The sequence below is a fragment of the Zonotrichia leucophrys genome, chromosome 10, assembly GCF_028769735.1.
Source record: "Zonotrichia leucophrys gambelii isolate GWCS_2022_RI chromosome 10, RI_Zleu_2.0, whole genome shotgun sequence".
Lineage (NCBI taxonomy): Eukaryota > Metazoa > Chordata > Aves > Passeriformes > Passerellidae > Zonotrichia > Zonotrichia leucophrys.
Window position 1 is genome coordinate 3488362 of NC_088180.1, and position 24887 is coordinate 3513248.

General features: G+C 49.7%; 1 protein-coding gene across 3 annotated transcripts; it reads right to left on the reverse strand.

Moving 5' to 3' along the window:
- Positions 1 to 94: 94 nt before the first annotated feature.
- EDC3 (enhancer of mRNA decapping 3) lies at positions 95 to 24553 on the reverse strand. 3 transcript variants are annotated; one of them, XM_064722682.1, is made up of 7 exons: positions 24484 to 24553; positions 21068 to 21249; positions 17427 to 17740; positions 12471 to 12806; positions 6474 to 6627; positions 4943 to 5160; positions 95 to 3103 (listed from the first exon to the last, which is right to left on the reverse strand). In XM_064722682.1, the coding sequence occupies exons 2-7, from the start codon at positions 21229 to 21231 to the stop codon at positions 2769 to 2771; spliced, it is 1521 nt and encodes a 506-aa protein (XP_064578752.1). In that variant the 5' UTR covers positions 21232 to 21249; positions 24484 to 24553; the 3' UTR covers positions 95 to 2768. The 3 variants fall into 3 exon arrangements, with proteins under 3 accessions (XP_064578752.1, XP_064578753.1, XP_064578754.1); XM_064722683.1 differs by having other exon boundaries at positions 21068 to 21246; positions 24484 to 24548; XM_064722684.1 differs by lacking the exon at positions 24484 to 24553 and adding an exon at positions 24313 to 24463.
- Between the last annotated feature and the right edge of the window lie 334 nt (positions 24554 to 24887).

Below are 24887 nucleotides of genomic sequence, written 5' to 3' on the forward strand. Positions count from 1 at the left end.
ACCTGGGATCAGTGAGGGGGAGCGGCCCCGTGTCTGCCGTGGCAGCAGAAGGTTCTAGAAGGAGAGCAGACAAATAAACAGCTGCACACAATAGCACACATGAAGAGTTGCACTTTATTTCAGGGCATGGTCCCCCGCAGTGGCAGGAATTGGTCGTTACAAACATCAGGTCACAAATGGGGTCACCAAGCAGTGTCACCAGAGCAGCAGCAGGGGCAGCTGCTGGGGCTGGGAACCATCCCAAACACAGCCACAACACTGCTCCCTCTTGGAATGAACCCTGGCACCGGGGACACCCAGAGCCTGTGCTGGGTCTCCGAGTGCTCCAGAAGAGCTGGTGCCTCACATTCCAGGAGTGTGAAGCCAGGAAACAGCTGCAGTGAGGGGAAGCACAGCCAAATACCCAGATCTGGCAGGCAGTGAGCACACCCCACATTCCCTGCAGCAGGGGCTGAACCCCCCTGTTGTGCAACACTGTTCTCTTTATAGTTCAACAGGGGAAGCGTTTCCAGGCTGGCAAGAACCAGGGCCTTGGTGCTTCCCAGAGCTCCATCCCTGCAAGAGCACCAGCACCTGCCCCCGTGCCTTCCAGGCAGGGTAGCTGCAGCCTGGACCAGCCCTGCCCTGCTCCTGCTCCGTGTGCACAAGCTACAGTTCAACAGCCAAACCCAGAAAGGGCAGGAAAAACCTGCAGAAAGCAGAAATTGAAACAGCAAGTCTCCTACTGAGTGTCTTGAGCAAAGAGAGTGAAAGGAAGGGGACTAAAGCTAACACTGACTACAGCAACAACCTTTTTTTAACCTGCTGCTGCTCCTGGGTGAAGATCCAAGGAAACAGCCAAAAAAAACCAAAAAAGGCAGAGGGAAACCTTGTGTTTGTGCTGTGAGTGCCCAGCACACTGCTGTCCTGGCCCAGTCAGAAGCACAGCCTGGTGGGTGCTGAAGCGTGGGGCACCCCTGTGCCCAGGACGGAGGGCAGAGCCCCCCAGGCCAGCAGTGCCCCAGAGCAGCTGAGGGGAACCAGGGCTGCCCAGGCAGGGCACAGCCCCCGGTCCTGCTGAGGTAGATATGGCAACGTGCAGGGGCCGGACCTTGGGGGGAGCCCAGGCTCAGCAGCCTCCTGGGCCCTCCACACTCCCAGGCCAGACCCTGTAATTCCTTCTTTCCAAGCAGGGAAAGCTCTTCCCTCCTCCTCTGGCAGCCCTGGCTGGGTTCTAACAGAGGAAAGGAAAGATGAGTGCCTGACTAAAGCCCCAGCTCGGGCACAAGTGAGGCTGGTTAGTGAGACTGGACCACGCTGGGCTGGTCCCACTCTGGGCTGGTCCCACTCTGGGCTGGTCCCTGTGCTTCAGCCTCCCCAGGGATCCAGCACCCAGAGCTCTCCCTGGGGCCAGGGCTGGGTGAGCTGGAGGAGACCACAGGAGCCCTGGGCATGGGTGAAATGTGAGAGGAGCAGCAGAGCTCCAGCACTGCCCCCATTCCCAGCTCCCTGGCTCGGCTCTGGGGGCACACAGAGCCAGCAGGGTGGATGGGTGCCCAAGCTGATTGCCTGCTGGCTCCTCAGCTCGGCCCTGGCCAGGCACTGCACCCAGGCCAGCAAAAGGAACACAGGAAAGGAAAACTCAACGTTTCTGGCCAGGCACGGGACAGCAGAGCAGATTTCAGATGGGAATCCCACCCAGGAGCACAGCAGCTCCCAGGAGCCAAACCCCTCCTCAGGCCAAGCCCACCCCACACACAGGCTTTGATTCCAAGGGGAATGAACAGATCCATGAGTACTTCCCAAACCATCCCCCATGTAGCAGGGATGCTGGAAGGACAGGGGAGCTTGCCCTGAACCTCACCTGCAGCACACAGCACCCAAGAACCCCAGAGCAACCCTGCCCTGCCCTGCTGCACTCCCCCAGCCCTGGAGCAGCCACTTGCTGGGCCAGCATGGAGAAAGAACCAAAGAAAACAACCCCAAACCCCACGAGGATGCTGGAAAAGCTCTTTTCCATACCAAGCCTCCACCCCACAGAGCTGGGCTTCGGCCATGAAGCAAACAAAGAGAAGCCAACAGTACAGAAGCAGTAAGGCCGAGCTGAGGAAGGACATGAGCGCTCCCAGAGCATGTGGGAGCCTCTGGCTCTCCAAAGCTCTCCAACCAGGGAAAAGCCCTCTCTGCGAGGGGCTGGACGGGCTGGGAAGGAGAGGGAGCTACAACTGCCTTCCAGAACACCAAACAGTGATGGGGCAGTCAGAACCAACATGGGAACCAAACGAGATTCTCCCTCGACACAAGGGATTTCCACACAATCAAGGGGTGCTGTTCCCACCAGGATGTCCTTGCTGGGCACAGTCAACCAGAAGGACCTGAAACACATCTGAAAGCTCCAAACCAGCCTTATTTGTACCATGTGCCAGCCAGGGCTGGGCAGCAGCAGGGGACAGCCACCATGGTCCTGCACACTCCTCCATCCCACAGCAGGAAAGAATGAAAACAGCTTTGCAGGAACAATTCACTTCCTTCTCCTCCTCCTTTTTTTTTCGTTTGTTGGTTTTTTTTTTTTCATTTCACTTTACGATTATTCCATTTTTTTCTTTTTAAACACACAGCATTTCTTCCAGAAGGCAAACCCCTCCAGAACTTCACATCCTTTTTGTTTTTGCGTTTGTTTTCTTTAAGGCGTCACCAGAGTCGACCAGCCGGGATCCAGCTCAGCACAGCTTGGCTTTCACAGAGCTCCTCCTCTCTCTCCCTTCACAGCCAGGGGGGCTGCAAGAGCTCTAGGTAGAGTGCAGGGGGATGACAAATTTGCAGCCAAAGGGGGAGTGGTAGTTGATGCCCACCTCCTGGAAGACCTTCTGGGGAATGCCAATGTCACAGAGGTAGACGCGGCCGGCGCGCTCGCCCAGCGGCAGCGGCAGCCCCAGCGCCAGCGACCACTTGGCATCGATGCCCAGCTCCATCTCGCTGATGGGGGGGTCTATGCTCAGCACGGGGGCACGGTTCTGGTTGGCCCAGTCCACCACTGCTTTGTACCAAGGCTGGTCTCTCAGAAAGGCATTCTCGTGACAATCCAGGCAGTTGATCACTAAGTCAACCGGGGTGTCTGGGAGGTCTGCAAGAAACACGGACACGGCTGAGAATCGGCGGCACCGGCTGCAGGTTTGGGGTTTGGCTTCCACTCTTTATGAACAGCCTGGCCTCACCTGCTGGCACTGCCATCCCTTCCCCCCCAGACCCATCCTGAGCAGCTCTGGGGACACCCCCAGCCTGGCAGGTACAAAACCTCACCCACGACCAGCTCATGAGCAGCCTCAGTGTCACTGACCCACAGTGCAGGCAGCCCAGTGGAGCAGTGGGGCTCTCTGCCCACCAGGAAGGATCTTTTTCTATTCCACACGGTGAAAATAAAGCTGGTTTTTGGAACACACCAGCTGTGCTGCACTGCTGCCTGTCCCACTGAGCTGTCATTCTCACCTGTTGCATTCTCCACTCCTGCTGCATTCTCTCACCTGATGGATCACAAAGTCCTTCGTGCAAAACCATGGAATGGTTTGGTTTGGAATAAACCTTAGAGTTCATCTCATCCCACCCCCTGCCATGGGCAGCGACCTTCTACTATTCCAAAGTGCTTCAAGCCCCACCCAGCCTGGCTTTGGACACTTCCAGGGATCCAGGAGCAGCCACAGCTGCTCTGAAAAATCTGTTCCAATCTTTTACAATATTTTCACACAGGCAAGTAGCTCTGTCAGCACAGCACAGCCCTAACTCCCAGCTTTGTTTCTCCCCAGAAGTTCAAATGAAGCAGCTTGGAAAAGGACTGGTGAAGTGCCAGGCAGCAGCCAGCATCCTCCCAGGAGCTGTTTATTCTAGGGAATACCCAGATGGGAATCCTGACAGCAGAGCTGGCTCCTGCTTTGCAGCAGCAGCTGGACACTCATTCCCTCCCAGCTCCAACATGCTGAACAAGGCAGCCCCTCATGCTGCCAGCACAGCTCCAGCCAGCAGCTCTTCCTCCTCTCTTCCCACCGGAAACATCTGTGGCAGCACAAGCGCTGCTCTGTCGAGGCTCTGAGCGCCTGCTGTCCCTGCAGCCTCTGGGCAGCCACCCAGGCGTGGCACTGCCACTAGATGGTGCCAGGGCAGCGGGCAGAAGCCAGCTCTGCTCCCTGGAGAAGCCAGGTTTGCTCTCCCAGACGAAACCAGCTCTGCTCTTCCTGCAGAAGCCAGCGCTGGAGGAGCTGGCCCTGCTCTCCCTGGAGAAGTCAGGTTTGGTCACCCTGCAGAAGCCAGCCCTGCTCTCCCTGGGGGAAGCCTGCAGAAGCCAGCCCTGCTGCCCCAGAAGAAGCCAGCCCTGCAGAAGCCAGCCCTGCTCTCTCTGGAGAAGCCAGCCCTGCTCTCCCCCTGGAGAAGCCAGCTCTGGAGAAGCCAGCTCTGCTGTCCCTGGAGAACCCAGCCCTGGAGAAGCCAGGTTTGCTCCCCCTGGAGAAGGCAGCCTTGCTCCCCCAGGAGAAGGCAGCCTTGGAGAAGCCAGCCATGCTCTCCCTGGAGAAGCCAGGTTTGCTCTCCCTGGAGAATCCAGCCCTGGAGAAGCCAGGTTTGCTCTCCCTGGAGAATCCAGCCCTGGAGAAGCCAGGTTTGCTCTCCCTGGAGAAGGCAGCCTTGCTCCCCCCCTGGAGAAGCCAGCCCCGCTCCCCCCCTGGAGAAGCCAGCCTTGGAGAAGCCACTCCTGCTCTCCCTGGAGAACCCAGCCCTGGAGAAGCCAGGTTTGCTCCCCCTGGAGAAGCCAGCCCTGCTCTCCCAGGAGAAGCCAGCCCTACAGAAGCCACTCCTGCTCTCCCTGGAGATGCCAGCTCGGCAGAAGCCAGCCCTGCTCCCCCTGCAGAAGCCAGCCCTGGAGAAGGCAGCCCTGCTCCCCCGCTCCTAGGGAAGCCAGCCCTGCCTGCCCACCGACCTTTGACACTGGAGACCTGCTGTCCCTGTGTCTTGCTGAAGAGGTTGAGCTCGTTGGTGATGGACTCGAGCATCTTGACGAAGTTGGGGAGGAAGAGGATGACGTGGACGTCGTGGTTGGAGAGGTGCCGCCCGCAGCTGATGCCCTGCGCGCCCTTCACGTGGGGGCCGCAGAGCAGCGCCACCGTGGGCCGCTGGTGCACGTTCTTGGGGTTCAGTCTGAAACACAGGCAAGAAAAAGGGACTGTCAGCAAACCCCAGAGCCTCTTATTTCCTTCCTGCATGAGAAAAAAAAATATTAAAAAAAAAAACCCACCCAGTAAGATGCAAATTGCCAGGTGTTCTGTAAATCCAGAGCAGCCCACATCCTTTTGTGGTGCTGACGCTGCTCTGCCTGCAGGTTCAGAGAAGCTCACACTTGTTTGGGTGCAAGGGACCCTAAAGGTCACCCTTGAGGGCAGGGACACCTTCCACCAGCCCAGGCTGCTCCAAGCTCTGTCCAGCCTGGACTCGGACACTCCCAGGGATGGGGCAGCCACAGCTGGGCCAGGGGCTCAGCAGCCTCACAGGGAAGAATTTCTTCCACATATTGAACCTAAATTTCCCCTCTTAAAGTTGCTGATGAACCCTCTCTGGCTTCCTCATACACCCCTTCACATACTTTGAGGTTGTTCCAGCCTTCTCCTCCCCTTCCTGCACTCACACAAGGTCCCAAGGAGTGTAGAAAAAAGCTAAAAATTTAAGGTGAATTTCCCCATCAGAGGAGTCACATTAAAACAGAGAAAAATGATTTCTACTCTCTAAGCTTCATTAATTGCACGATAAAGTTAATTTGGCCTGGAAGGTGTCAGGGCTTGCAGCAGGAATTTCAGCTGCCTGTGTGCCATCACTCAGTGCTTTTCAAGTGAGCAGGTGCTGGTAAAGAGCTCCTGAGTAAGTGATCAGGTGCTAATAAAGAGTTCCTGAAAAAGTGAGCAGATCCTGCTAAAGAGCTCCTGAATAAGTGAGCAGGTCCTGCTAAAGCACTCCTGAAAAAGCAGATGGAGACTGAAGGGTTACTTTTCTTTTTGAGAGCAAATAATCTGGAGCAGCTATCAACAGCACAGAAACACAGGTGCAGTTCCTGCCCACAGCAACAGCCACGGAAGCAGAGCTCTTCAGGAGTCAGCAAAAGGCACTGAGTGCACTCCAAAGCTGCTGCAAAGAGCAGGATGTGCCCAGGTGAGCTGCAGATGCCTGAAAAGCTGAGCTAGCCTCACAAAAATCCACACAGCGCTGTTTTCACGGGCTGCCTTCTGCTTTTATTGACACTGTGAAATTGCAATGTGCCCCATCAGCAAGGGGAAGGTTCCTTTCTGTGCAGAAAGGAGCTCCTCACACATTCTGCATGGCTCCATCCACCTCAGGCAGCACCTGTGCAAAGCTCAGCTCCCAGCGAGGGGGAAGGAAAAGCTCAGCTGAGCTTTGTGTGTGATTTCAGAGCTGAGAGGGCCCTGCCAGCCCCTTCCCTCCCCCAGGGACCCCAGCTGTACCTGTTGGGCCCCCCCAGCAGGCTCAGGGCCATCTGGCTGGCACACACCCCTGTCATCTCCAGCCTCCTCTCCAGGGTCAGCCCGTGCTTCTCGGCCACCGCCAGCAGCTTCTTGTGCAGCTCGTAGGACACGCTGGGCACCACCAGCCCCGAGTCTGGGGGGCAGAAAAAGGGGAAAGAGGCACAAATGGGGACAGTCAGACACTCAAAATAGTGAAAAGGTTCATCCTTAACTGTTAACTGTTCACCCACGTTCCTTCCCAAGCCACCAAATTAATCCAAATTATTCACAGCTAAACACAAGTGCTGGCTTAAAATAACACTTCCACAAAAGTTCTGTGGGAAATTTTAGTAACATGAGGGCTGAGAAGGCCTTTGGGACTTACAGATGGAATATCAAGGTTTTTCTTCATGGTGAGCTAAAACCCACCATAAAGTGCTCCTGAGCACTGGGAAAGTCAGAAGAGCAGCTGTGAAGTGCCAAAAAAAGCCTGGATGTTTTATGAATCCTGACACTGGTGTCCAAAATCCCAAGATCCCAGCAAAACAAGCCATCCCACATTTGGTAGGTGTTCCCATGCCAGAAGGGTGCTCCAGACCCAACAGCTCGATCACAGCACACAGAGGCAGCAGGGAAATGCTCAAGGGATAAACTGTGCAGAAAAACACCTCCAGGTGTTCAGGAGAGCCTGGGCTAGCGAGCTGGGAAATGCTCCAGCACTTGGATCAAGAGAAAAGAAACAAGAGAGGTTTTGTGAAGTGCTGAGAACTGTCCAGCCTGGCCTGGGAGACTTCCAGGGGCTGTCCAGAGAAGCTGTGACAATCTATGCCATCTCCTCATGGCCACAGAGCAGCTCTCAGCTCCCTCTCTTCCCAGGAATGCCAGCTGAGCGCAGCTCCCACTGTGAGACAGGCACAGGAGGTGCAGCATGGAGCAAAAAGGCTGAGGATTGAATCAGTGCCTGCTAGAGGAAACATCAGGTCAGAAAGTGTGAGCTGAGCCCCATCATCAGCATGTCTCCCCTCAGCTTTCCCTGGCCTCTCTGTTCTGTGGGTGACAGTGGCCCCTGGCTGTGCTGCTGGGAAGAGCTGTGGGAATGTGACAGTGCTGCTGGAAACACCCTGAGGGGCACAGGGACCCTGCTGAGCCCTCCTGGAGCTCATCCCTGGCCTTGCACACAGAGAGGGCTCCATGTGTGCCAGCATGGCCCCAGAGGTCACCTGGCTGCCAGGCCAGGCCAGCAGGCTGTTATCAACCATGCCTGAGTGCTGATAAGAGCCTGAGCCCTGCAGGAATAGCCCTGGGGCTGTGCCAGCAGCCTTGACCTGCCCTGTGCCCACAGTGGTCACGGTCACTCACCTGCCCTGTGGGTCACTCACTGACCCCGTGGGTCACTCACCTGCCCTGTGCCCACAGTGGTCACCATCTGGGTCACCCACCTGCCCCATGCCCACAGAGGTCACGGTCACCCACCTGCCCTATGCTATGCCCTGCCCTGTGCCCACCACCTGCCCCGTGGGTGACCCACCTGCCCCATGCCACACAAGCCCTGCTCTGCCACACTGCCAGTCACATCTCTGCCCCTCCTGCTGTTGCTTTCCAAGCTCCAGGGATGATTTGCAATGAGTGACCCAAGGTTGGGGTCTCTCCCAGCATCACTGCTGACCCCAAAAAAGGGAGATCCCAAACTCTATTTTGAAGCACCCACAAACCCCCTGCTGAAATGCTGTACCAAGCCCCTGAAGCAGAAGGACAAAGCAGACAATGTCCACTCTGTGTGCACCCAACTCAGCACAGATCTTGTGTCCCCTGCACATCCTCCCCTCAGGCAGCAGCTTCAGGAAACTGCCTTCCCCACGGGCTGGCTGCCAGCAGGGGTTAATGTGAGGCACTGCTGGAGTGGCATTTAGCACGCCAGCCTGTCCTAATTGCTGCCTCTCAGGAGCTGCTGAGATGCCAGGAGAACTTCCAGGAGAGCTTCCCCTCTGTGCCCTCACGCAAGGTCCAACCAGTCAGACTGGCTCATCAAAAGCAGGCCCAGGGAGTTAAATAAACTCTGGCAGAGTAAAGCCACTAACAATAACACCAGTGCCACAAAACTGAAGCCCTGCCAACTTTAATTATGTTTGGGTTGGACAGGGCATCTTTATTGTTTGCTAATGAAGGCAATAAAATAAATTAGCCCAAGCCTTTTAATATTAAATAAATGTATTTTACAGCTGCCTGGGAAAAAAAAAACCAAACAAGCCACAAGGCAGATATAGACTGAATGGTTTTGCAGAGTGACACTGGGTGGATAAAAACATCCCAAGGCAGCAGAAGAGGGAGTGAACCTTCCAGAAGTTAAAGAATAAAGAGTTTTCCCCCAAACAAGCCCTGTAATGCTGCTGGGATGCCCAAATGCTTCCCAAGCTTGCAGTGGCAGGGAAAAAGGAGAGGGTTGGATCTCATCTTTTCCCTTGGCCATTTCAGCAGCTCTGTAGTTCCAGTTCTCTGCTAAAATAAATCCAGGCACTGGCTCGGGCAGAATTGGACTCAGCATCTCCTTCAAGCTGCCCTGACATCACCATCTGAATAATCCCAGGTCCCAGTTTTAGGTCCAGGGCCTCACAGTGTGACAGTCTGGAGCTCCTGTCCACACCAGGCACAGGAGACATTCCCTGCTGCTGGTGAAGCTGGAAGCACCTGCCTGCACGCTCAGCCAAACACATTTGCTGCCCCTCAAACAACACAACCTTAAGGGCTGCTTCTGTTAATCACCGTTGTTTTTAATTACAGCAAATCCCACCAGAGTTCTGGCTGACCTTCCAGTGTGAGCTCTCCCAGCATTAGTGCACAATTCCCTCCAGCTGAGCAAAAAAAATAAAAACTGCCAGAGGGACAAAGGGACTCTGCCCCAGGCCCACTGTTTGTTCCTGAAGCAGAATTGAGGAGAGTGAAAGTTTTCTCTCTGCTCAAAGCAGCCCAGAACACTTCACACATTCAATATTCACATCCAGCCATGGAGGAGCTAAAAGAGGAGAAAAGTCAGTCAAGGACAGGGCAAGGAAAAGCCTTTCCAAAGGAAAAGCCACACTGTGGGCATCACCCTGAGGGCACAGCCAGCCTCAGATCCTGGCACAAAGCTCTGCCTGCCCCTGCCCCCCCTCACTGTGAAGGAAAGCTTGTTTGAAGAACAGACCCTCCTGCAAACTCCTCTGAGCCCCAACACTCCTGCACAATGCTGGCTCTGCTCAAGGACCTGCTCCCAAACACAGAGATGTTCAAACACAGGAGTTTTAGTGCCAACAGCAGAAACACAGACAGGCCTGAGCCAACCCACATTTAAATTCTCTGGAAGCAGAAAAAGGCAGCTCACACCTTAGGCAAGGATCAGCCTTTCCAGGGAGGCAGTTTTTGTTAAACAAATGCATTTCCCAGTAAATAAACAGACAGATCAACAGCAGCCAGCCCAAGCCAATGAAGACTGGTGATGTGTTTAGGAGTGTGGAGTCCCAGGGATGGATTTAGCTCAGCCACAATCACCTGCTAAATTCTATTAGCTCCAAGTTTTCATTTTTGCTTGGAACAGATTCCCAACTTCCTCCTCCCCTGCTCACTTCTAAAACCCAGGGCTGTTTTACAAGTGTTTTATTTGACACTTTTAGGAGTGTTTTACTTGCCTAGCTCCACAAAACCAGCTCTCAGAAAAGCATCCCAGTGGACTGAAGTGTTTATCCCACACACACCAAGTTCTTTCAGTCAGCAATAAAACCCCAGGCTGGAAGTCCTGCAGGTGAATCTTTTGGGGAACTCGAAAGGCTGACTCCAAACTGACATCAGCAGTTTGGTTTTTTTGGTTTTACCATCCTCCATGGCATCAAAAAGCAGGCAGGGATCCACAGACAGGGATCCCACAGTGCCAAGAGCTGGATATGAACTCCCTGCCAATCTCCAGCATCAGTTTTTGTGCTGTTGCAGCAGACAGAGAATCACTGTCTCAGTCAGAATCACTGTCTCTATTAACACAATCATCTCTCAGACTGGCCCAGGGTGAAAAAATAAAAAACAAGAGAAAGAAGTGCTTTGTCATAACTAGGAAGTGCTTTTTGCAAGGAGAGCTTCCCTTAGGAAACCAGAAAAGCTCTGCAGGGAGAACCCTGCCACAGACACATCCAAAAGCAAACAGGCTTTTGGAGCTCTTGGCATTGATTTAATCACACCAGCTGCTCTCTGAGGCACTGAGAGGCAGCTCAGCATCCCCCTTCCAGCTGCTGAACAAAGGGATTGGGAGTGCAGCAAACAGGATTGGGTTTCCATCCCTGAATTTACTCACTGCTGCTCAGTGCATGGTGGTTTTCCTCCCAGGAATTCTGCTGCTGGAATCCCCTGTCAGCCATCCTGCTCAGATTGGCTGCCAACAGTGGCTTAGCTTTTGTTTCAGGCTAGACATCCACAGAGGCCCTGTCTCCTCTCAAACAAGCCAGCTGGAAGATGGATTGACAAGTATGAAATTTGAAAAAAAACCCACATGATAGACAGGAAATCACAGAGAAAATGAAGAGGTGCTTGTTCACACAGCACACTGTGGCTGCTTCCACAGAGAGATGCTGAAAGCTTGGGGAGATTTAAAAAGCAAGAGGTTAAATTAAGCAGGGAAAAAAAGCTGAACTCTCACTGCTGCCTCAGGAAGTCCTAAAATCATGAAAAATCAAGGACAAAGCAGTGGGGGAAAGTCTCACTGCATGTTTGTTTCAATTTTCCTGGAGGATCCCTGCAAACACAACACTGAGCTGCTACAACCCACTGTGCTCTCCTCTCACCCCAGAGCAGAACGGGACACGAGGAAGAGGAATGACAGAAATGGAGAACTAGGACACTGTTATACACCAGAACCATTAAAAAAAAAAGCAAATCATTACAAATCCATCAGCTTCCTCCCCTGAAGCGTTTCACACCCCAGATGGAATTTCCAGGCAGAGGAAGAATGACAGCCCAAGGAGCTGCTCACACTTCTGCTCAGGCTACCAGAATATCAGTTGGTTTGAGTGCCTGCAAGAAGAGCTGACATCTGATTTCATTCTGATGTGGAAAAGAACCACTCCTGAAATCCCAAATTTCCTTCACTCCCACATTTTACTTAAAATCAAAGGCAAGATATCCCAAGGAGACTAAAGTCACCTGAAATTTGTACTAAATGTTCCATAAATCCTTTTTACATGAACTATATTTAAACCCACACAGAAATGGAGAATTACAACCCAAAGAGTGCCAGAAGCAGAGGAAATCTCCTGAAACCATGAAATCACAAATCCTGAGCCCATCCCTCTGCCCCTCTCAGAGTCCATGTGGGTTCCCCAGGCTACTGAAATCAAAGCAAGGATTCAAACACCTCTTATTCAATTCCCAACACTTACTTTAGGATTTTTCCTCTTGAGAAGCTGAGAAGTTTCAAGAACAAAATGTAAACATTGCTGCTGTGGAATGCAACAGGTGGATCTGTGATTGGTCTCATGTGGTTGTTTCTAATTAATGGCCAATCACAGTCAGCTGGCTTGGACAGAAAGAATGATAACAAAGGTTTGTGGCTCAGACTTTCTTTTTCTATTCTTAGCTTATTTCTGGTGAAATCCTTTCTTCTGTTCTTTTAGTATAGTTTTAATATAATATATATTTAAACTGCACAATGCTGGCTCTGCTGAAGGACCTGCTCCTAAAACACAGAGATGTTCATACACATAAAATAACAAATCAATAAAAATCATAAATCACAAAATCAGAAATCAAGCCTGCTGAAACATGGAGTCAGATCCTCATCTCCTCCCTCATCCCAAGACCCCTGTGAGCACAGTCACAGCTGCCCTCTCTGAGTATTTCTCTCAGGAACACTGCAAAGAAAGGCTGTGTGTGAACACACAAACCCAACCTTGCTTGGACCACATCAAGCTGACTCCTTAGCAAAACTCCACCTGCGTGTGGCCCCAAAAGCAGCACTTGGGGTCCACATCAGGCACATACCCGTGCAGAACTCCTTGTGGGGGTTCTGGGGCACCACAATCCTCCTGTAGACGATGGGCTCTGACTCCAGGATGTTCTCGTCGTGCCGGTAGCGGGCGGGTTTCTCGTTGGGGGTCCCTCGCGAGCGGGTGCCGCTCCTCCTCTCGTAGGTCTCGATCTCCTCAAACACAGCTGCCTTGTCAAAAAGGGCCAGGTTGCCCTCAAAATCGAAATCAGTGTCTGGGATTTCATCGATGTCATCCCCAAAGCATTCGTCATCCTTGCTCTTCATCTGCCCGTTCTTCAGGCCGCTCTTCTTCGGGGTCACCTGGTTGGGGTGGCGGCTGCTGGATGACCCTAAGGCAAAAGAAAAGCGAGGTGGGAGTGGGTCCTGAAAGGGAAAAAGGCATTTTGGGGCAGAGGGGAGCTCCTGCTCACAGTCCCCTCACTCAAGGGTGCTCACCATGGAGCTCAGCCCTGGAGCTGGCATTACTCAGGCTCAGCTAAGGCAGCAGGAAATAGAACATCAAATAGAAAATAGAACACCAATAGAAAACAGAGCATCAGCAAAGAGACTTCCAGGGACTTCCCTCCAGCAGCCAGGTTAGAATAACAGCCTTGCCCACAGTTTCTCCAGGTTTTATTTAATCCCAGAGGCAAGCTAATCAGCTGTGACCTAGGAGTTTTCCCATGTTCAGGCAGGTGTGTGACTCAAGCCCTTCTCTGGAATTCTCCTAAATTTCAGAAACTGCTGTAGGTGTTTCCTTCCCTATTAGTGATCTTTAAGGGAGAACATCAAACCCTGAACAGAAAGGATCTCTTTTTGCTCAACCTTGATGTAATTCATTTCTGTGATATAACACACAGTCCACTGCCTCATTCCTGTTTCACTCTCCTCCTTACCCATTACCTTGTGTTTTGGAATACACTTCTTTCCAACCACAAGTCACTGGGAAAGCCCAAATTCTCTGGAGTGAGACTTTCAGTTCTTCATCTGATGCAAATATACAATTATGAGCTCAACATATCCTTTACTTGCTCATTTCTTCCTTTGTCCTCCACGTCCTGACAATATTATTCTGTTTGTCCTTGCCAGTGTCACATTTGCAATTACTAAAAAATATTTCAGGCCAATTCCTGCAGTTCCAGGAATCACCTACAGTGTCCAACAGATGGAGTAAGTTATCAAGCCAGAGCTCTTGCTCTACTAAACCATTTCCTGTTGTTTAAGATAATCCAGTTAGTGAGGGATTTATACAAATGACTTGGAGAGAATCAATTTGATACCACAGAAACAAAAAATTCTGAGCCATCCAAGGAGATTTCCAAACATCCCAAAAGATTTGCAGCAGGCACCAACTCCAGCAGCACAAGTCCAGTTTGAGCATGTCTAACTCCAGTCATGCTGAAATGGGATTTGCTGAGGATGTGGACCTGGTTTATTTCCAGTCAGAGACGCATTGCCTCAGCAAGGTTTTATTTCAGATAGTGTGGGGCTTGGTTTTTCTCAAGAACTGGCTAATAACTAACCTGAAAGCTTTCCCAGTCACCACAGCAAGATCCTAAATCTGTCAGGCCTTGCAGAATAACCACTCCCCATTAAGGAAAAAAACCAAACAACCTTCTCAAATGGTAATGCACTTTTGTCTTGGAAGGACAGACAGCAGAATTGCAGCACTGTGGTGACAAAACAGGATTTAGGAGAGAGGAAAGGAGAATTGCAGTAAGCACACTGCAACCACTCGTTTATGTGCATGGTTTTGAAAGTTTTTGGTGCCAAACTCCACTCTGTCCCAGATAAAGGGCTCCCAAACCAAAGGTGACACAAAGCTGGACAGGATTTGGTGTGGAAGTGAATTGCCACAGCTGCTGCTCTGAAGGAGGAAGATGAGGAATGCAAACACAACAGGCCCAAGCTCTCCCAACACTCAGGAACTGCAGCTCAAGCAGAGCCAAGGGACTCTCAGGGCTCAGGGGGACGAGCTGGAGCCTGCACTGCCACAAAGGCAAAGCCAGCCTGCTCCTTGTGTCAGTGGCCAGAGTTTGGCCAGCTCAGGCTGCTCCTGTCAGCTCCACACTCCCCTCAGCTGCCCCGAAAAATCAGAGTGGGATAGGAGCAGCTGATGGGAGCATGGAATGCTGATGGAATACAGCTGCAAAGCTCCCTGCAGCCACAAAGAACGGGAACCAGGAGCTCACCTCATCTAAAGGTGGTGGGCAGCTGCCTGAGCCATCCTGAGCTGTGCCCTGGCTGCCCCACAGCCCCCTAACAAGGCACACAGAAGGTGCCACAGGCCTGCAAGGAGCTGGGAGCAAAGTCAGGAGCTGTTCCTCTCCAAGTGCTGCTTTCTAGGCAGGAAAATGACAGCTGGTTCTGCTCAGGGAAAAGAAAAGAGGCAAAAAAAGGGCAAGGGGGAGAGGAAAGTCAGGCTGAACAAGGCACATCTCCTATTCCAGCTGCCTCTGGATCACAGCTCCCAGTGCTCTGCCTGCATGAGGAGAGCTCCACTCCAAGCTGGCACACACAAAAGCACCTCCCTCAAAAATAAACAACCCTTCCCGGGCTTTTCTTGTTTCTGAGGAATAACAACCCTTTCATGTACAGCACACAAGCAAACAAAGTCTGCAGCAAGCTGGCTGCCTTCCTGAGAGATCCCTGTGGGAGGCTTTGCTGCCAGCCCTGGCACCACGAGCCCGGTGCCAGCACGGCAGCAGAGCCATTGTTGGGAAACCCGAGCTGGGGTTTGGTGTTTATTGATTCCTGTCACACCAGGGCTCCAAAGGGCAATTCTGGCCCTCCCTTGGCACGCTAGAGGCCAACAGGAGGTCAACTTTCAGCTGTAGGACACAAGCTCTGGATGACATCTCAGCCCATTCTTCCCTACAAAGCCAGGCCCAATTCCATTCCCCTCTCCAAACTCATACATCACTCACACTACTCTCCAAATACACATTTTGCAGGTACTTCTGTACCTCCTGTATTCCAAAATGAAACCAAGCTAACACTCTACACCTAGGACCTTGCTCAACCTGCCTCAAAGTCTCTAAAAGTCACCTGTTGTACATGAGTTGTTTGTGGGGTGAAGCTCTGCTCACTCCAAATCTACCAGACATCCTGGAAGGGGTAAAAATATCCCATTTGGTGGTGAGGGAGAAAGACTTCCAGAGGTATAGGAATTTCTCCCCAAAAACACAGCCTTACACCTGTTTTACTGGCCTGGCCCACCTTGGTTTATTTTGCAAGAAAATGAAATCATGGAATTACTCTGGATGCATAACAATTAAGTCATGGAAATATGCTGGATGTACACTGAAATTACAGGAACTGGATTATGAGGGTGTGGAAAGGAAGACAGCTCAGGAGGGTTGGAGGAAAAAATGAACAAAGCCAGTTTTGGCCCAATTTTGAAGATTTTATCAAGAGAAATAAAAATAAGGGATGTGTGACTTTGGGATGCTCTGATTTTACATCACCCTTATTAATTTATATTTTTAACAACACAGCCAAAACCCATTTGTAATTATGTATGGGGTGATGTTGTAATAGGTTATGGGTATAGAAGCCTTAAATAGAAAAGCTTGGGGAGATTTAAAAAGCAAGAGGTTAAATTAAGCAGGAAAAAAAAAAAAAAGCCATTAATCCTGAACTCTCACTGCTGCCTCAGGAAGTCTTAAAATCATGAAAGACAAAACAGTGGGGGAAAGTCTCACTGCATGTGTCTTTCACTTCTCCTGGAGGATCCCTGCAAACACAACACTGAGCTGCTACAACCCACCATGTTTTCCTCCCACTCGAGGATCACACTGCAGTTTGTAGTAGCTCCTTTTAGAGGAGAAGGCTGGAGGCTGGGAATCTTCCAACAGGAAAGATAGCAAAATGAGGAAATCCCTGGAACTGGCATTAGACATTTTCTGCATAAACAGAATCACTAAGATGGAAGAGACCTTTAAGATAATTGAGTCCAAGCCATGCCCTAACACCACTTCAACTGGATCACAGCACTGAATGCCACATCCAATCTTGTTTTTAAACACATGCAGGGATGGTGACTCCACCACCTCCCCAGGCAGACAAATCCAATAATTTATCCCTCTTTCTTTTCTTTTTAAAAAACCTTTTCCTTACATCCAACCTAAATTTAGGACTGTGTCCTCTGATTCTGTCAGGAACAAGACACCAATCCTGTCCTGGACTGCCAAGCCAGATGTATTCTATTTGCTATCTCTATGGCAGTTGTCTTCTGTTAAATGGGCAGTTTTCCTTATCTCTTCCACAACCACTCCTCCCTCAGAGGAGACATCTGCTGATAACAGCTATTGAATGTCACTGCATGGCTGATAAGAACTACAGCATCCCATTGGGAGATGTGAGCCCAGAGGGAGGAGCCAAGCATTGCTACCCAGATATAATCTGGAGATTCTGGAACACCAGCACGGCTTCTCCACTGGATTCCCCAGAGGAACAGCAGCTGCCTCTTCTCCCACTGGATCTTCAGAGGAAGAGATTGCACCTTTCTACAGGATCCTGCTCCAGCAGAACCACCCCTGACACTGCAGGAGGGCTGAGCCACAATTCCAATGGGACTGCCACCAACACCCTGACCCACAGGGTGTCAGGTTGTGTTCTGACTCTGGCAGTGTTGGTTTAGTTCACTGCATTGTTCATTTTATCCTTTTATTTTCTTCCCTATTAAAGAACTGTTATTCCTGCTCCCATATTTTTTGCCTGAGAGCCCCTCAATTTAAAATTTATACCAATTTGGAGGGAGGGGGTTTACATTCTCCATTTCAGGGGAGGCTCCTGCCTTCCTTAGCACACACCTGGCTTTCCAAACCAAGACAACCCTCACCTGACTTTAACCACCTTTCAGATGGGGTCAGAAATATTTCCAAATAACCCACAGGTGGGCCAGGGGAAGTTGCCAGCAAAGCCTGGTGGCAAAGGGAAGATGCTGGCCAGGAGAGCCCCACACTCACAGGAGTTGTGTCTCCTCCTGAAGCCTTTGGACTGGCTCAGTGTTTCCATGTGCCGATCCATGTAGCTCTTGGAGCACTGCTGCTGCGGGGAGATGACAATGTCCTGGCTCTTCATGTCTGTCCTCCTGGGGATGTTCTGTGGGGCACTGCTGGACATGGGCTTCTTCAGCACCTTGCCAGTGCCATTCTGGCTGGGCCCCACCTGGCAGCCCACCCCTGGCATGGCCGTGTCCATGTGCTGCGAGTCCCCGCATTGCCTGCTGTCCCCCGGTCCTGGGATCTCCAGGATCTTCAGCTCAGTGATGTCACCTGCCCTAAAAACAGCAGCAGAAAAGCAGGAATTTAGCACACACCCTGACAGGAAAAAAACCATCCTTGTCCGATGGGATTGTTCTGATGGCATCATCAATAGGGACAAGGGAAAAAAAGGATTTTAATGCTCAAACAGACAGATATCAAAATGTTCAACTGAAATGGCAAATCTTCAAAATAACCATTTCAGTATGCCTGCACTGCACCTGGATTTTGTTCGAAAGGCTCTGCAGCTGAAACAGGAATCAGCCAAGCAAAAAATGGAAGCAAATGGCCCAGAGCTTTGCAGAAATCTGCATTAATTTAACAGTTCCCAGCTAATTAATTGCTCCCAGCCTTGAGGCTACTATTACTTTTAATCCATTTCTGCAGAATGCTACCCTCAGATCAGAGCAGTTCATGCTCAGACAAGGAGGATACTTCCCATTTCCAACGAAAAAAAAAGCTAAAGAAAACTAATCTAGCACTGGGCAGAAGCCAAAATTAAACAAAGGAGTGATTATAAAGCCCTCCATTTGCACTGACTGCAAGAAATAAGTCAGCAAGGAGGCTCTTCCAGCTTTAACTCAGCATTTGTCCAAGTGGGATGTGAAAGCAGAGACTCCACACATCTCCTGCTGCCTTCCCCCAGTGCCTCTCTTCAAAATCCAAGGGGAAAAAAAATAAATTCAGAGTAAAAAAAAAAAGTCAAGAGTATTGACTTTGAGGAGTCAGAGTTATTGAAAAAGGAGTGACTCAGAGCCTTAAGTACAACATTGCAAGAAACAGGAAAATGGGCACTGAGCAGTGACTCCTATTTATATTTTTAAGCACAGTGTTAGCAGGAACTGGTGGGAAAACTGCTGAGGGCAAAGCTTTGAAAAAGCATCTCAGTTCCCTCTGCTACAACACAACAGAATAGAAATAAAAATAATAAAAAATCTAAACATATAAAATTACACATTAAAAAATTTAGATAAAAATGCATATATATTTATATATAATAAAATATATTATATATTTATATGTTCTAGATTTAGATATTATATATATAATTTAAAATTATCAATATACATTATATATTGATAATTTTAAATATTATTATATAGAATATAGAAATAAAATTATAAATAAAATTATATGTAAAATAGTATAAAAATATAGTAAAATATAATATTAAAACATATTATATTATAAATTTATAAATGTATTTATATATAATAAAAATACGATATTATAGTAAAATATATTATAAAAAACATATTATAGTAAAACTTACAAAGAGTAATTTAAATTATGAGCTTTAAAACATCTAGAACATAGCTGAACAAAAAATTAATAAACCAAAACCCACTTCTGGTGTTTTACAGCTGTAGAGGTTTTGGTTCAGTTTGAGATGTCACCAATTTGGGATTTCCCAGCTAATGCCCTAAGGAGTGTGCTGGGTTCAGGGCTGGCCAATCCCCAGTGCTGTTCTCACTCCCAAGTGGGAGACAGCATTAGGAGAAAGCTAAAGCAGCCTCAAAACCTTCCAAGGTATAAAGAAAAGCGTTAAGTTTTTGTGCTGGTGAATGCTTTGCATCACTTCTCTAAATACCTCTCATGAAAAACGATGACAATTAAGAAGTAGTTCAAATTCTAATTGTAATAGCATAAATTATAACATCTATATTAGCTCACCCTTCTCATAAAAGTTTTTAAACAGCTCTCAGTTACCTCATCTCTAAATCAAAATAAAAAGTATAATCCAACAGCCAGGCTGTCTTAGGTTGGAAATGGGGGTGTGCATTCTATTCCTATCTGTGGAGCTGCTTTCTTCTGTTAATGAGCCATTAATTATTAAGTATCTGGCCCTGTTAATGGGCCAATGAGTCTCGCTGTGTGACTGATAAAATTCCATCATCCCGTGGGGAGATGCTCCGCCCAGGGGAGGAGCCAAGCATTCCTACCTGGATCCAATCTGAGCTTTGGGACACCCCAGCAGCCTTTGCCCCCTGCATTCCCAGAGGAGCAGTGGGAAATGTGCACCACAGGGACCCTCTTAGGGCTGAACAGGCCCCCAGCTCCATCACCAGGTCTCAGTTTGGAAATGGGGCTGGGTACTCTATCTGCCATCTGTTACAGGTGGGGCAGTTCTCCTCTGTTCATTGGGCACTTTTCTTTAGCTCTTCCACAGCCAACCCTCCCTCCAGAGATCTCTTCTGTTCATTAATTCTGTTAATCTCTTCTGATGCTCTGCCCAGGGGAGGAGCCAAGCATTCCCACCTGGATCCAATCTGAGGTTTGGGACACCCCAGCAGCCTTTGCCCCCTGCATTGCCAGAGGAGCAGCTTCTGCTGCCCTGCATGGCCAGAGGGAGCCCAGGCCCATCTGCAGCAGCCCTGGAGCTGCAGAGGAAAACTCCCCCCTTGTGCAGGATCCTGCTGCAGCAGAGCCACAGCTGGCACTGCAGGAGGGCTGAGCCCCCACGGGATGGGGTGGGACACCACCCTGACACACAGGGGGTCAGCTCCAATTCTGACTCTGGCAGTTTGTGTCAGAATCCAGGACATTCCTCTGGCTGCCCTGGAGGATTCCAGACCCTGGCAGGGGGCTCAGAGACTTGGCATGGAGTCAAAACCACCTGTGCCTTTCATTTTAACCCATGGAAACAATTGCCAACTTTGTGTGAAGATTTGCAAGCCACAAGAGTTTGAGTACAATGACAGTGAATTTATCACAGGGTGAAAATGTAGAATGTTGGGGTTTTTAGAATGGGGGTTCAAGAGGCAAGATGGAGGAATCTGGGCGTGTCCTGTCCTTCTTGTTGTCCTCCATCTTCTGCTGTCATGGTGGCTCTTTTGGATTGGTTTAGGATAGAGACAGACTGTCTAACATGGGTGGTAGGTATTGGAAAATTATTGTAAATAAAGTGCATGTAATTTTTAGTATAAAAAGATAACACTGCCCTGAGGGCAGTCAGTGTGCCTCAACCCAACCTGCTGGACAGACCTCAGCAGGTCAGACAGACAATGTATTGGATAAGAGCAAATAAACCTTGAGAATGAGAGCCAAGGAACCCTGTGTTCTTCTTTGGTCTCTGGGCCAGGAAAAAGAGACTTTCTAACACCTCAGGGTCATCTCGACACCAGAGACCTCGTCAGGTTTGTATCACTGCATTTTTATTTTTCTTCCCTAATAAAGAACTGTTATTCCTACCCCCATATCTCTGCCTGAGAGCCCCTTAATTTCAAAATGCTAACAATTCAAAGGGAGAGGGTTTACATTTCCCATTCCAGGGGAGGCTGCTGCCTTTCTTAGCAGAGTTTTCACACCAACACCCAGGCACAGGGGGCAAGGCAGGCACTCACCTGAAGGTGACCTCTGGCACGAGGCATTTGACGCCGTTGTGGAAGGGCCGTGTGAGGGAGATGGTCTGGCTCACCTGATCCACAGCAGACACCCTGCCCTGGTACACTCCCAGGCTCTCCCCACAGTTTATGGACACGATGCTGCCCAGCCAGTCCGTGGCCATGGCTGTGGCACAGAGCTGCTGCAACGAGATGCACAAAGCCACAACCTGAGTCACATCCACAGCCCTGGAGCCCTCCCAGCTCTGCTCCTCCTCTCTCCTTGGTGGGGAGGAAAAGACAGCCCAACCCTCCCAGGGCTCAGAGTCTAAATCCCTGGATAATAAAAATAATTTACAATAAAATATAAACAAATATCTTGGGGCATTGCCTTTCCCACTGTATGGTGAATCTTTGCTTGACCGGCTGAATTCAAGATCCAAAAGAAATATTCAGTGTTTTGTCCTGCCTGTGGATATTGTCCTGTTGCCTTTTTCCAAGCTAGAAATGAAACTCCAGATAATTTTAGTAAGCAGGTGATATAAGAAAGATGACCACAAAAGCCCCTGAAAATCTGCTCTATAAGAAAGTTATCCACAAAAGCCCCTGAAGGCCTTAAAATAAAGATCTGCAGATCTTTGTTTAACCAGCTGAATTCAAGATTCAAAAGGAATATTTAATGTTTTGTCCTGCATGTAGATATTCTCCTGTTGTCATTTCCCCATCCTGGAAATGAAACTCAAGATATTTCTTATATCCCCTCCTTACTAAAATTATGTTCACAAAAGTCCTGAAGGCTTGCAAATAAAGATCTGCAGATCTTTGTCTGACCAGCTGAACTCAAGGCTGATGCTTCCAAAAGAAATATTCAGTGTTCTGTCCTGCCTGTGGATATTCTCCTGTTGTCTCTTTCCCAGCCTGGAAATGAAATTTGAGATAATTTTAGTAAAGAAGTGATATATGATGTTCACAAAAGTCCCTGAAGGCCTTCAAATAAGGATCAGCAGATCTCTGTTTGACTGGCTGAATTCAAAATCCAAAAGAAAATTTAGTGTTTCATCCTGCCTGTGCATATTCTCTTTCCACATTGGAAATGAAACTCAAGATAATTTTAGTAAGAAGGTGATATAAAAAGAGATGTTCACAAAAGTCCCTGAAGGCCTACAAATAAAGATCTGCTCTTATATCACCTCCTAACTAAAATTATCTCAAGTTTCATTTCCAGGCTGGGGAAAAGGCAACACTCCCTGTGATTTCAAACTGGGAATTTCTCTTCATTTCCCTCATTTCATTTCCAGGCTGGGGAAAAGGCAACACTCCCTGTGATTTCAAACTGGGAATTTCTCTTCATTTCCCTCATTTCATTTCCAGGCTGGGGAAAAGGCAACACTCCCTGTGATTTCAAACTGGGAATTTCTCTTCACTTCCCTGGTTTTGGCAGATGGACATTGGCCAGAGCAGCTCCTGTGAATATTCAGGATTGATCTCTGCATGTGCAAATGAAAAGCAAAATCTTTCAGGGAACAGAGATACAGGGCAGGAAGGGAACCCCAACCAACAGAGAAACACAAAATGGGGGGAAAATCCCCAAAAACTGGAATGCAGGACAAAAGTAGCAAAGGCAGCCTCACATCACTGCCACAATTAGATAAAAGAATTAAAAAATGGTTGCTCTCCTTCCCAGCCCTTGAGTTCTGTCAGAAGCAGGGAGGAAAAACTCCAATTTGTTTAGACAGATGTTTCCAACACTGCTGGAAGCAGCTAAAAAGCTCCTTTGATCCCAGATTTCCCAGTGACAGGCTCACAAGCATCACAGAGAACAGGAGACACGACAAGCTGCTAAATGTATAGATTTGCCTTTCATGCTGCAATCAAAGAGGGAGAATGTTTGATATTTACTGTGAGCAGCACAAAGAAACACGGGAGACAGCCCAGGGAGATCAATTTCCATGTAAAAATCACATTACTGGAAGAGGCAGCTGGATTCTCTGCATGGAAAAAGATGCAAGGAAAAAAAGACCCAAACTGGATGAGGGAAAAAAAATAAAAATCTCACTTCCCCCAAGTTTCATAGGTTGAAAACATTAAATTTGGTCACAAAGCCATAAATTGCTCAGGAGCAGGCTCCTCTCCTTCCTGTGGCTGTGTGTTGATAAGAAGCCATGATGAGAATGTCTGCATTCCAAGGAGATGGCTGATAAAAAGCACTCTCAAAACACAGATAACACATCCCTGGGCATTCACAGGAAAGCTAAAGCTTCATTCCATTTCCTGTTTTCTTTTTAATCTCCCTTAGGAAATATGGGAAGGAGCTCAGCACACATCATCACCTTACAGGGATCCTTTGGAAAAACAAGAGGCTCCTTTTAGCAAAAGACATCCAAGAATAAATTTATGTTTGAGTGCAAATATAAATTAAACTGTTCTGGGGTTGGATTCAGGGGGTGGCTGTGTGCCTGTAGGAAAATAGAGGGGACCCCATAGGTAAACACAGGGATCTCAAATATTGTAAATATTGTAAATAAATATAGCAAATAAATATTGTAAATATTGTAAACAAGTGAACCAAGCACAGGTAAATTCAACCAGATCCATAGGTAAATACAGGGCCCCCCCCAAGGTAAAAAGGGGGATCCCCCATGGGTAAACACAGGGAACATTCCATGGATAAATACAGGGAATCCCCAAAGATAAACACAGGGATATCCTATGGATAAACACAGGGAACCCCCCAAAATTAACATAGGAATATCCCATGGGTAAACACAGGGAACCCCCAAAAATAAACATAGGGGTACCCCAGGGATAAGCACAGAGAACCTCCAAAAATAAACACAGGGATATCCCAGGGATAAACACAGGGATACCCCAGGGATAAACACAGAGAACCCCCAAAAATAAACACAGACTCCTCCCATGGATAAACACAGGGACCCTCACGGATAAACAGGGAACCCCCCATGGATAAACACAGGGAACCCCCAAAAATAAACACAGGGATACCCCATGGATAAACACAGGGCCCCCCAAAACACAATACCCCCCCCATAAAGCAAACACAGCCCCCCACACAGATAAACACAGGGCCCCCATAGGTAAACACAGGGAACCTCATACATAAACATGGTAGCCCCATAGGCAAACATGGCCCCCCCATAAGCAAACACAGCAACCCCCAGGCAAGCACGGGACTCAAACACAGTTTAACCCCTCGTTAACCACAGCCGCCCCACAGGCCTCTGGCCCCGTGCCTCCCCCGGCCCCACCTCCCCACCACGGCCCGCTCAGGCCGGGCAGGGCCTGGCGCCGCCGCCGCGCCTCACGGCAGTCCCGCAGAGCCCCAGCCCGCCGGGAAGGCAGCACGGCAGCGCAGCCCGCTCCCTCCGATCGGCCGGGCCGGGCCGGGCCGTGCCCACCGTGCCCTCGGTGCCCCTCACCCGCCACCGCCGCTCCCGCCTCACCGCGGCCCCTCCGCCTCACAGACGCTTGGCGTGACGCCACTTCCGGCCACGCCCCCCGCGCGGCGCTCCGGCCGCCGGCGGGGCCATAGAGACGGCGTGGGAGCCGCCTGTGCGCATGCGCAGTGCTTGTGTCAGGAGCACTCCGGCAGCTGTCATACCTGTGTCACACACCTGTGTCACACCCCTGTGTCACACCCCTGTGTCACACCCCTGTGTCACACACCTGTCTGTCACATCGGTCCCTCCATCCCTGCATCCCCTCCGTCATCTCCATCACACCATTCTCTCCATCATCTCCATCACAGCATCCCTCCATCATCTCTGTCTCTCCATCATCTCCATCACACCATCCCTTCATGACATTGTCCCCTCCATCATCT

What these genes read in the sequence shown, in the direction of transcription:
- EDC3 (XM_064722682.1), bottom strand. Translation starts at nt 21,231, where the DNA reads ATGGCCACGGACTGGCTGGGCAGCATCGTGTCCATAAACTGTGGGGAG. An exon ending in CAGGAGGAGACACAACTCCT is followed by an intron (nt 12,807 to 17,426) that starts GTGAGTGTGGGG and finishes CTTTTGCCTTAG; the next exon opens with GGTCATCCAGCAGCCGCCAC. An exon ending in CTGCTGGGGGGGCCCAACAG is followed by an intron (nt 5,161 to 6,473) that starts GTACAGCTGGGG and finishes CCTGTGTTTCAG; the next exon opens with ACTGAACCCCAAGAACGTGC.